General features: G+C 46.6%; 1 protein-coding gene across 5 annotated transcripts in view; it reads right to left on the reverse strand.

The window, feature by feature from the left end:
- Positions 1-12,074, reverse strand: part of LOC133114709 (synaptotagmin-C-like) — a 59,125-nt gene that overhangs the window by 16,791 nt on the left and 30,260 nt on the right. For all 5 annotated transcript variants that reach the window (XR_009705572.1, XM_061224290.1, XM_061224291.1 and 2 more), the window contains exons 7-11: positions 8,193-8,319; positions 6,154-6,372; positions 5,511-5,631; positions 4,147-4,318; positions 880-1,009 (exon numbers count right to left, since the gene is read on the reverse strand). Coding sequence is in view for 4 of the 5 variants with exons in the window: in XM_061224290.1 (XP_061080274.1) it covers positions 880-1,009; positions 4,147-4,318; positions 5,511-5,631; positions 6,154-6,372; positions 8,193-8,319 (769 nt within the window). In the remaining variant the exon portion in view is untranslated. The remainder of the gene's footprint in view (positions 1-879; positions 1,010-4,146; positions 4,319-5,510; positions 5,632-6,153; positions 6,373-8,192; positions 8,320-12,074) is intronic.

Below are 12,074 nucleotides of genomic sequence, written 5' to 3' on the forward strand. Positions count from 1 at the left end.
GAGAAAAAGAGATATGATATTTATGAAAGGTACCTTTATTGAAGACACAGTCACAAAGCACTTTATTAGGAACCTGTACACCTACTTAATCATGTGATTATCGTGTGGTAGCAGTGCAATGCATAAAATCATGCAAACTCGGGTCAGGAGCTTCAGTTAATGTTCACATAAACCAACAGAATGGAGAAAAAATGTGATCTAAGTGACTTTGTTGGTGCCAGACAGGGTTGTTTGAGTATTTCAGCTGCTGATCACGTGGGATTTTCACAAACAACAGTCTCTAGAGTTTGTAATGAATGGTGCGATAAACAAAAAACATCCAGTGAGCAGCAGTTCTGCGGGCAGAAACCTGTTAATGAGAGAGGTCCGAAGAGAATGGATAGACTGATCAAAGCTGACAGGAAGGTGACACTAACGCAAATAACTACAAATAGGCTACAGCAGCAGAAGAAGTAAAAAAAATAAGTCTAATAAATGCCTAATAAAGTGCTCACTGAGTGTACATCCATGACCTTTTAGAAGGAGCAGGATGGACAGAGCGAGGGAGATGGAGATGGAGAGAGAGTGAGAGAGAATGATAGAGTGTGAGATTGAGAGTGTGAGAGAGAGTGAGTGAGTGAGAGTGTGAGAGAGAGTGAGTGATAGTGAGAGTGAGAGTGAGAGTGTGAGAGAGTGAGTGAGTGAGAGTGAGAGTGTGAGAGAGTGTGAGAGTGAGTGAGTGAGAGAGAGAGAGTGAGTGAGAGAGAGTGAGAGAGTGAGAGAGAGTGAGAGAGAGTGAGTGAGAGTGAGAGAGAGAGAGAGAGAAAGCGAGAGAGAGAGAGAGAGAGAGAGAGAGAGAGAGAGAGAGAGTAATTGGACGGAGGCTGGCGCATGCTGTACCTCCACCAGCTGGTGCCAGTGCTCGATTGGCTTGCGGGGGTTGGCCAACATGGCCGCCCAATGCTCCCGGCCTGGTCCCTCCGCATCACTGCCCACCCGGCACATCCCGATGACCTCGTTATGACCAATGCTGACGAGAGAGAGAGAGAGTGACATCACAGCTCGCTCGTAATAATAATAATGGTAATTATGCTGGTGGATGGAGTAATAATCCAGCCATCCATCCATTATCTGAACCCGCTTATCCTGAACAGGGTCACAGGGGGGCTGGAGCCTATCCCAGCATACATTGGGCGAAAGGCAGGAAAACACCCTGGACGGGTCGCCAGTCCATCACAGGGCACACGCACCATTCACTCACACACTCATACCTATGGGCAATTTAGCCTCTCCAATCAGCCTAACCTGCATGTCTTTGGACTGTGGGAGGAAACCGGAGTACCCGGAGGAAACCCACGCAAACACGGGGAGAATATGCAAACTCCGCACAAGGGGCCCCGGCCGACGGGGATTCAAACCCAGGACCTCCTTGCTGTGAGGCGGCAGTGCTACCCACTGCACCATCCATGCCGCCTGGAGTAATAATAATAATGGTAATTATGCTGGTGAATGGAGTAATAATAATAATGGTAATTATGCTGGTGGATGGAGTAATAATAATAATGGTAATTATGCTGGTGAATGGAGTAATAATAATAATGGTAATTATGCTGGTGAATGGAGTAATAATAATAATGGTAATTATGCTGGTGGATGGAGTAATAATAATAATGGTAATTATGCTGGTGGATGGAGTAATAATAATAATGGTAATTATGCTGGTGGATGGAGGAGTCATAAAGAAGGCCCAGCTCATCTTCCGTGAGTGTCATCGTTATGCTCACATGAAGACCCCGCTTTATCTTTCAATTCTGTCATTTTTATTTTGTTCCACTTCCCGAGTGTTGTTTCAAATAATGCCTTGGTAATGGAAGTGGCTACTTGAGAGAGAAAGAGACTGAACAAAAAGAGAGCGAGAGAGAGAGGGGGGAGGGAGAAAGAGAGAAAGAGAGATCAAACTCCACAGAGGAACACTCTTGCTGACAAGTGATGGTGTGAATTTAAAGACATGGTATAATTACTGTTACAATGCTTAAGCACCCGTTTTTATTACATAACTGGTATTAATTTGTCAGAAGAAGTCTTGCATGGAGACATGGTGGAGAAGGATTCGACTGGATCATATAGCGCTGCGACTAAATGTACTAAATAACTTTTTACACACCGCAACCATTTGGAAAAACAGATCAAGAGCAGTTTAATTGAACTCAGCATGAATTGCACATTAATTGACTGCATACTGGCATGTACATCGGCAAGCTTTGCAGAACAACAAGCTTTACAAACAACACTGAAAAGTGAGGTGAACCCTTAATGAAAAATATATTCCTGGATTACGTTTAAGAGTCTATCGAGAATATTATTTTGGATTAAGATAATTTTGTAAATAAAACAGCTTTGGAGTTGCTATAAGGTGTATTTCTTTACTTTGAAGGAGGTAGGCTACTGACTCCTATAGGCTTCAAGTCTTTATGCTAAGCTAACATGTTATGCTAACATGGAAATTGAGCTAATGAACGCATAAAATGAAAATGAACATCTCGTCTGGGTAAGTCAGAAAGGTACAGCTCCCAAAATATTGGTGTTTTCCTTTAAAACATCACGTCACCTGATCAGCCGCAATGACCCCAAGCCATTTTTTCGAGTTTTAGAAACAAATTTTATTTTGAGTGCCACCAAACCATGTTTTTGAGAAAAACGGCGTCAAAGTTTTGTCGCGAGAATTACGTGAGGCTGGGAGATGACCAACACAGGGCTCTGGGACAATAACTTGTCTTCTTAGGTATAAACCCGCTAAAACTATGTTATTACTCTGAACATCTACTGTTGACATTAATACATACAGACAATGAAAGCAAATGCATTAGCATGTAGCCACGAACGCAGCTGATGTGGTCGTTTGTGACTGGTGAGCAGTGACAAGCTGGCTAGCCTCCAAACAATGTGCTGCTTTCACTTTGACATCTTGTGGTTAAAAAAAAGCCAAAAAACGATTTTTTTTTGCCTAAAACAGCCTAAAAAGAACATGCTTAAATGAACATCGATTTATGTGAAATTGGCCATTGCATTGTGACCTATGATACAACAGGTCACATATGACTTGTGTTAACATGCTTATGAATATGATACAACAGGTCACATATGACTTGTGTTAACATGCTTATGAATATGATACAACAGGTCACATATGACTTGTGTTAACATGCTTATGAATATGATAGAACAGGTCACATATGACTTGTGTTAGCATGCCTATGAGCACAAACCCAAGCAGGTCTTTAATCTCTACAGTAAAATTTTCCTGTGTGATTTTGGCACATTCATTCATTTAGCGGATCATAACTGGCAGCTCCTTTGTAAGCCTACCGGTTGTCATGGTTCCTACCCCACACCCCAGAGTGTGTGTTGCTGCTTACAATCTGAACCTGCGTTAGTGCCCACTGCTTGTAGAATACATATCAAATTTCACCTTGTCTGTCGCATAAAAATTAATGAATTGCAATCATATAATATGTTACTGCCCTCCCCATCTCAGTGGGACCTCAGGCAGGTATCACTCTTAGTGCCGCACACAGCTCAAGGGCTTCATCCTTTACATCCTCATTTATATTTCCATGGGCCTCATCCAGGATGATGTATCAAGTGCATATACTGCAGCAGAAATGATAAGTTTGCAGAATAGCTGGATATTTGCCGAAGGCATCATGGTACCAACGTTGGAAAGGCTGGGTGTTTGTCATGGAAGACTTTTTTTTTTTTTACATTTTCGGCGTGTCACCATGGCGAGGGCAAGCTTTACCGTGGCCGACCGGGCGCCCTGCCCCCTGCCCGCTGCCTCCTGCCCCCTGCCCCCTGCGCCCTGCGCCCTGCGCCCTGCCCCCTGCCCGCTGCCTCCTGCCCCCTGCGCCCTGCGCCCTGCCCGCTGCCCGCTGCCCGCTGCCTCCTGCCCCCTGCCCCCTGCCCCCTGCCCGCTGCCTCCTGCCCCCTGCCCCCTGCCCCCTGCGCCCTGCCCGCTGCCCGCTGCCCGCTGCCTCCTGCCCCCTGCCCCCTGCCCCCTGCCTCCTGCCCGCTGCCTCCTGCCCCCTGCCTCCTGCCCCCTGCCCGCTGCCCGCTGCCCGCTGCCTCCTGCGCCCTGCCCGCTGCCCCCTGCCCCGCTCCCGGCCTCACCAGTCGTAGTCCATGACGGCGATGATGAGTGACACGCCGTCGATGTTCTCGTAGGGAATGTCGAAGACCAGGGCCTCGTTGTACGTGGGGTTCAGGGTGTTCTTCTTGATGGAGGTCTTCCTCTTCTTCAGCCTCCGGCCCTCGCAGATCAGCGAAGCCTTCACGTACGGGTCTGGAGGACAGCGGGAGGGAGGAGGAGTGGAGAGGTAGAGAGAGAGAGAAGTGGAGAGGGAGAGAGAGAGAAGTGGAGAGGTAGAGAGAGAGAAGTGGAGAGGTAGAGAGGGAGAAGTGGAGAGGTAGAGAGAGAGGGAGGAGGAGTGGAGAGGTAGAGAGGGAGAGAAGTAGAGAGGTAGAGAGGGAGAGAAGTGGAGAGGTAGAGAGAGAGAAGTGGAGAGGGAGAGAGAGAAGTAGAGAGGGAGGGAGGGAGAGAGAGAGAAGTGGAGAGGGAGAGAGAGGGAGGAGGAGTGGAGAGGTAGAGAGGGAGAGAAGTGGAGAGGTAGAGAGAGAGAAGTGGAGAGGGAGAGAGAGAGAAGTAGAGAGGTAGAGAGAGGGAGAAGTGAAGAGGTACAGAAGCATGGGCCAAGCGTTTATTAATATCAGCAATACCACGTGTGAATTTGTCTAAAATTAGCAAATAGCACAGAGAAAGCAGCAGGTTTTCGGGAATGACTGAATCTAGTGTTTGGAAGGCAGAGTATACTGCATAATTCAGTAAAGACAGTTGGCTTTGTTTATTCATGCGTGGTCAAGGTGTGTCAGTTGAGATCTCCATTCTGGGTTTTTGGTGCAGTGGGAACAACATCTCTGAACATCTCTCATCCAAATACTAACCAGCCCCACACCTGCTTAGTTTTAGCGGTTTGCCATGAGAAAAATGATGCCCATTCCATAAGCAACACAGGAACTCTTGCCTGTCCCGACTGCGGAGCTTCTCCACCCCTAGCTCCCCAGCGGTGGAACGACCTCCCCATCCCCATAAGAACTGCTCACTCACTGCCCATTTTCCACCGGAGTCTGAAGACTCGTCTCTTCTAACTGTACCTTAACTCCTCTGCAGGATTCCCCTAACCTGTTGTCACTTGTGTACGTACATAGCCTAACAACCAGTCTTGCATGAACTGGCTCTTTGTTGCGTGACCTTGATACGCACGGTTTTATACGTTGCTTTGGATAAAATCGTTTGCTAAATGTAATGTAATGGTTATACTGTATAACATATAAGTAGATTAATAACTTTACTTTTAGCTTTAGATTTTAGCTCTGGTTAATGAAGGGTCCTCAGCACTATGGCCAGTATAACGTCAGTTATGCTCACGATCCAGTTGGGAATGAATGAGTTGCTGACTGATAGTTGTGTTCGTTACCAGAGAAACCGGTCAGATCCATGGCTTTCAAATTAGTGGCTTTGATGACAGTGGCGGTCAACCGTCCGGCCGTGGGTAGATAGCAGAGAGAGAAGTTCAGCTCTCCTAAGTCTGCCTTCTCCTGCATGAGACAGAGAGATAGTGAGACATAACAAAGATTATTCACTCACTACTGTAAATAAAATTAGCTGGACAGTCATTATTTTATTTTGGAACCTTTCAATAAACAGCAATACTAAACTGTGTTTGAAAATAAGAGGTGTCTATGAGCCAGCATTCACAAATTAGGGGATAGGGTGGGGTGGCATTTCCAGAGTCTCAAATTAACACCATGCTGAACAAAAAAAGCTCAAGCTAGATTTTGAAACAGCTGGTGGCCAAAATGGTTGACCAGCTCATACCCAGCCAGACGAGCTTTGTGACCAGCTCATACCCAGCCAGACCAGCTTTGTGACCAGCTCGGCCAGCTGCATTTTAGCTGGATGTCACAGCACTGAACTGAAGCTGTAGGGAGCCGACTGGCAGCGTGTGCAGAGTGTGCGGGCGTGTGCGGACGTGTGCAGAGAGTGCGGGCGTGTGCGGGCGTGTGCGGAGAGTGCGGGCGTGTGCGGGCGTGTGCGGGCGTGTACGGGCGTGTGCTCACCGCGGTGCCCTCCACAATGTCCCTCCACACGGGCTTCTCCCCCGTGCCCTCGCTGAAGTCCAGCAGGTTGTCCACCACCACCTGCCCGATGAGGTCGTGTCTGGAGAAGCGGTCGAAGTCGTACACGGAGAAGTGCAGCTTGCGCGAGTGCAGCTCGGCGAGAGGAACCCCGAACTGGAACGTCTCGTTGAAGATGGGATTTAACGTCTTCCTGTGGACCTGCGGGGGACGGTCAGAGACGAGAGGCGGTCGACAGCAGGTCGCGGCTGGGGTCACACTTCAAATACACAAACTTGAAATATGCCTTTTGAACGCATGTATTTCATGCATAATACAGACCTGTTTGCCTTGTACTTTGTATGGCTTACACTTCTGCCACCGACAAAGCAATTTCCACCTCATACAATAGACATACAATACTAGAATTTTAAGCCTTGATGCGGCCCTTTGTTTACATACGAAAAACACCCCCATTCTCCACCGACACCGCCGAGATGATGCTGGCAGACTACGGTGTGACAGCAGCGAGCTACGCAAACCGCAATCTAATATGATTTGCAGGACTGAGCATGTTTGTTTTATTATATTTTCAAGGTGAAAATCCGGCATGGTATGCCTTTAAAGATACAAGTGACACAGTTTGTCACACATTCCAGTACTGGAGAGATGTGTATTGAAGTTCATAGGGCAGCCTACTCTCAAGATCAAACTATTAATCCCCCTGCTTGAGCGGGGGTTCAATCCCTGTCCATCCTTCCTCTGCGATCTGTTACCTCATTCCAATTGCTTATTTTCCTTGCTCCTGACCCAAAAATCGATGAAGATCCGCCGTCTTTACGGACATTCCAACCCGCTAAATGCTCCTTCTAGGAGCTCGAGGTAGAAGTTAGGAACTCCCAATCTCGCCTCTGAGCAAGGAGACGAGCGCATCCTTTGCGGAAGTATTTTTTCAGAAAGCGTGACGTATGAATGATCAACCTGTGGGTCCACCTCTCCACATCTGCCACGCATCTGCAACGTCTGTAACTGACGTGGCTTCAAACTGACTTTTGAAGGAGAAAGACATTCCGTTAGCCTAATTCATGTTTTCTTGATTTCCCAACTTCTTTTTCCTAGCCTCTTTCAAGCCTCTCCCAATGGGTAGAGCTAGGAGTAGAAAGGAAATTTAAAAAGAGGAAGCGATTGGAATAAGCCTCTCCTCTGCATTCCCCTGTCTGAATACAACAAAAAACAACTGTCCACTCTCCTTTTATAAATTTGTTTTGCTTTTTGCCTATCTCCAAATCTGTAGACCACCAGTTGAGGACCTTTTTCCCAAGGTAGATTAAAGACAGCACAGGTCGGGTGAGAGAGGAAGCAGTTTCAGACAGGCAGCTTGCCTGATAGCTTTTGACCTTGTGCAACGGTAGTTGATGCACCTTTCCCTGCTAATAAACAGGGGCTCCCTAAAAACACCAGCAGATTAATAGTGACAGTGCATAAAGAGAGAGCCACAAATAAAAAGGCAGGACAAGCTGGCCACCTGCTTCAGAGGCGCTAACACACAGGTCCACAGAGTGCTAACACACAGGGCCACAGGGTGCTAACACACAGGCCCACAGAGTGCTAACACACAGGCCCACAGAGTGCTAACACACAGGCCCACAGAGTGCTAACACACAGGCCCACAGGGCGCTAACACACAGGCCCACAGGGCGCTAACACACAGGGCCACAGAGTGCTAACACACAGGCCCACAGAGTGCTAACACACAGGCCCACAGGGCGCTAACACACAGGCCCACAGGGCGCTAACACACAGGGCCACAGAGTGCTAACACACAGGCCCACAGAGTGCTAACACGCAGGGCCACAGCGTGTTAACACACAGGCCCACAGGGCGCTAACACACAGCGCCACCTAAAACCCCCTGCTTGCTAAGGTCCTTGCAGAGTTTGTTAAAAAGTGGTGAAAATAAAGAAAAGAAAGAAACTGATAAACAGGAAACAGCGTGGTGTTCTCCCCCTGCTCTGCCCAGCGGGGTGGGTTATGGCATAGAACCTTTGTCTGGAACTTCTTCTTTCGGTCTGGCAGCAGGTAGATCTTCACATAGGGGTCTGAGAAGCCGTTGGCATCTTTGGCCGGGAGGTCCAGGGCTTTCAGGATCTTAACCACCAGCTGCTCAGTACTGCAGAGGAGACCAGATATGGATGTTAGGGTGGTGGATGGGCTGGTCAGTACTCTACATAATGCATACTATGCACTTCTGTGGCTTGATAAAGATGGTGAAATTATTCCATTGACCTTTACAAGAGCGCCAGCACCAGTAGATGCAAAACAACCATAACATTAGCAATCCGCAGCTATATTCCAGCGTATGGCATCCGTTTCAAAAGAAGGGAACTTTTAAATGAATTATCTAAGAATCTGAAGTGATATATTCAGTTTTCCATTAATGTGTATGCAATCATCTCTAGAATTGTGAAAGTCAAAAACTGGAGTAATAAGACACCCTTTAGGACCATGTACACCCCTATCCCTCAAAATACTGTCCCCCAGGGCCAAAGTCTACTGCTTTTCCACCCACCCTTTAGTCTCGTGCCTGGGAGTCTCGTGTGAATCCAGTCAGGCCAATTAGTACTGTAGCACTAATTGATCAGTTAATTAAACCCTGGACCAGATTTGGAACCTACAATAATGACAATTAAGCTCTGAAAACACATTTAATTATGGTACGACAGGAAGCCACGAGAGGACACAATATATATAGTTGCATAAAACTGAGGTAACAAACTAGCATATTGGAGGTCACCATATATATAATATGAGTTTCTTATCTCTATTTTGTAGACCTCTGTGCGACCTGCAAAGCCAACTATGCTTCTATTCTTTTGGTTGTAGAGTATGCGTATATACATTTTTGGTGTTTTAAACTTAATACATACAAGTAAAAATATATTTTAGAACATCTGAGTTTGGGAAAAGCTCTTCACAAATAAAATATCTTATTATTATTTCTATTATTATTAGTATACCCTCACTGAGCACTTTATTAGGAACACCTGTGCACCTACTTATTCAGGCGATTACCTAATCAGCCAATCATGTCGCAGCAGTGCAATGCATACAATCATGTAGATACGGGTCAGGAGCTTCAGTTAATGTTCACATCAACCATCAGAATGGGGAAAAAATCTAAGTGACTTTGACCGTGGACTGTTGGTGCTCAGCAACTGCTGATCTCCTCGGATTTTCATGTACAACAGTCTCTAGAGTTTGCAGAGAATGATGCAAAAAACAAAAAACATCCAGTGAGCAGCAGTTTTGTGGGCAGAAATGCCTTGTTAATGAGAAAGGTCAGTGGAGAATGGCCAGAGTGCTCAAAGCTGACAGGAAGTGACCACACAACAGTGGTGTGCAGAAGAGTACCTCTGAACACACAACACATCAAACCTCTAAGTGGATAGGCTACAGCAGCATAACTCAAATAAATACCTAATAAAGTGCTCACTGAGTGTATATATTTCTATACCTTTCATGGACAGCCGGTATGAACAGATCATTGATTATATGAACCAGAACAAATTGCACGCACAATCACAAAAAGATGGCAAAATTATGCCATTGACCTTTGCAAGAGCCTCAGGACCAGTATATGCAAAACAACCATAACATTAGCAATCTGTGTCATTGAGATGCATGTGAGCACCATAATGATCAGCGTTACGCACACTCTGTTTTGACACGTGTGTGAATAAGGCTAATCTCTGGAAATTAAACCTCAAGGGTGCACATCACAGAATTTTATCCACATATCATGTTCTGTGTTTGCAATCCCTGTAGTTTCTTCATTCCTTTTAACGTACACTCAGTGAGCACATCATTAGGTATTTATTAGGTCTTTTTTTACTTATTGGTTTGCTGCTGGGTGGCACGGGTGGTGCACTGTGCCGCCTCACAGCAAGGAGGTCCTGGGCTCGAATCCCCGTCGGGGATTTTGCATGTTCTCCTTGTGTCAGCGTGGGTTTCCTCCGGGCACTCCGGTTTCCTCCCACAGTCCAAAGACATGCAGGTTAGGCTGATTGGAGAGTCTAAATTACCCGTGGGTTTGAGTGTGTGAGTGAATGGTGTGTGTGCCCTGTGATGGACTGGCGACCTGTCCAGGGTGTATTCCTGCCTTTTTGCCCAATGTATGCTGGGATAGGCTCCAGCCCCCTGCGACCCTGTTCAGGAGAAGCGGGTTAGGATAATGAATGGATGGATGTTCAGGATAAGCGGGTTCAGATGATGGATGGATGGATGTTCAGGATAAGCGGGTTAAGATGATGGATGGATGGATGTTCAGCATAAGCGGGTTCAGATGATGGATGGATGGATGTTCAGGATAAGCGGGTTAAGATGATGGATGGATGGATGTTCAGGATAAGCGGGTTCAGATGATGGATGGATGGATGTTCAGGATAAGCGGGTTAAGATGATGGATGGATGGATGTTCAGCATAAGCGGGTTAAGATGATGGATGGATGGATGTTCAGGATAAGCGGGTTCAGATAATGGATGGATGGATGTTCAGCATAAGCGGGTTCAGATGATGGATGGATGGTTTTCTGCTGCCGTAGCCCATCCACTCCAAAGTTCGACGTGTTGTGTGTTCAGAGATGCTCGTCTGCATAATGTGTGGTTATTTGAGATACTGGTGCCTTCCTGTCAGCTTGAACAACACTGGCCATTCTCCTCTGACCTCTCTCGTTAAGGCATACACAACTCACTGGATGTTTTTTTTTGCTTTTCACAGCAATCGCTGAACACTGTTGTAAATGGTAAATGGTTGCCATTTATATTGGCAAGGCACCAACCAGCTCATCGGGAGAATTTGGGGGTTAGGTGTCATGCTCAGGGACACCCCCAGGGCGGGGGATCGAACCAGCGACCCTCCGACTGCCAGTTCACTGCTCTTATCGCTTGAGCCAATTTCTTGAGACACGGAAACCACCCCGTCTAGCACCAACAATCACTCCACAGTCCAAAGTCACCTAGATCACATTTCTTGCCCATTTTCATGTTTGGCCTGAACAACAACTGAACCTCTTAACCGTGCTTTTATGCATTCAGTTGCTGCTGCGTGATTGGCTGATTAGATATTCTCTGCTGTACAGGTACAGGTATACCTAATGAAGTGGTCAATGAGTGCATGGTCTGGAGCGGTTTCCTGGTCCTCAGATCCTCCCCAAACAGTGAATAAGGATCTTACACAGCAGCTGAAAGGGATGAATGTGTCTGACAGCATGTGCTTGAGATTTAAACCATATCTGCCTGCACTGCTGACCACAAGTGTAGCCCTTCTGAACACCATTAATCAGCAATGACAGAGTCCCTCTCGACGGCCAGGTCTACTCCTCAGTGGAATCAGATAGACCCGACAGGGCAGACAGCCATTACTACTCCAAGCAACACTAGTACAAAATTACCTCCAATTCCCAAAGAGTAAATGTGCCTGCCTCTTGCAAAAGTGTGAAGAGAACTACATTTCCCAGAAGGCTCGGGGTACTGTCTGGGTGACTTTGTTAAACTCACAGCAATTTTCAGGAAACACTTAGATATAACACAGTGCTTGACTCTAATATACCGCAAATCAGCAACACTTCCTTAAGAGCAGCAGTATCAAATATGAATTGAGATCCCTGCTGAACAGCAAGAGCTCTCAGTGCGTAAAATATGCACTGTGAACGTGTGCTATATCAGTTATACAGTACTCTGCCTAATGTACCAGTTCTACACAAACACAAACAGAGGCCTGCATTCATTAAACAGTGTCAAATATGCGCTGTAGTAGCGTGCTATCAGTTATGCAGCACAGTGACTACACAACGGAAACACAGCCCTGCACTCAGTCTATTCTTTGATACAATTTTGACACAAATTCCTTGCAGTTTGGAGCTTTCG

Source organism: Conger conger, chromosome 16, assembly GCF_963514075.1.
Source record: "Conger conger chromosome 16, fConCon1.1, whole genome shotgun sequence".
In the NCBI taxonomy this organism is placed as follows: domain Eukaryota; kingdom Metazoa; phylum Chordata; class Actinopteri; order Anguilliformes; family Congridae; genus Conger; species Conger conger.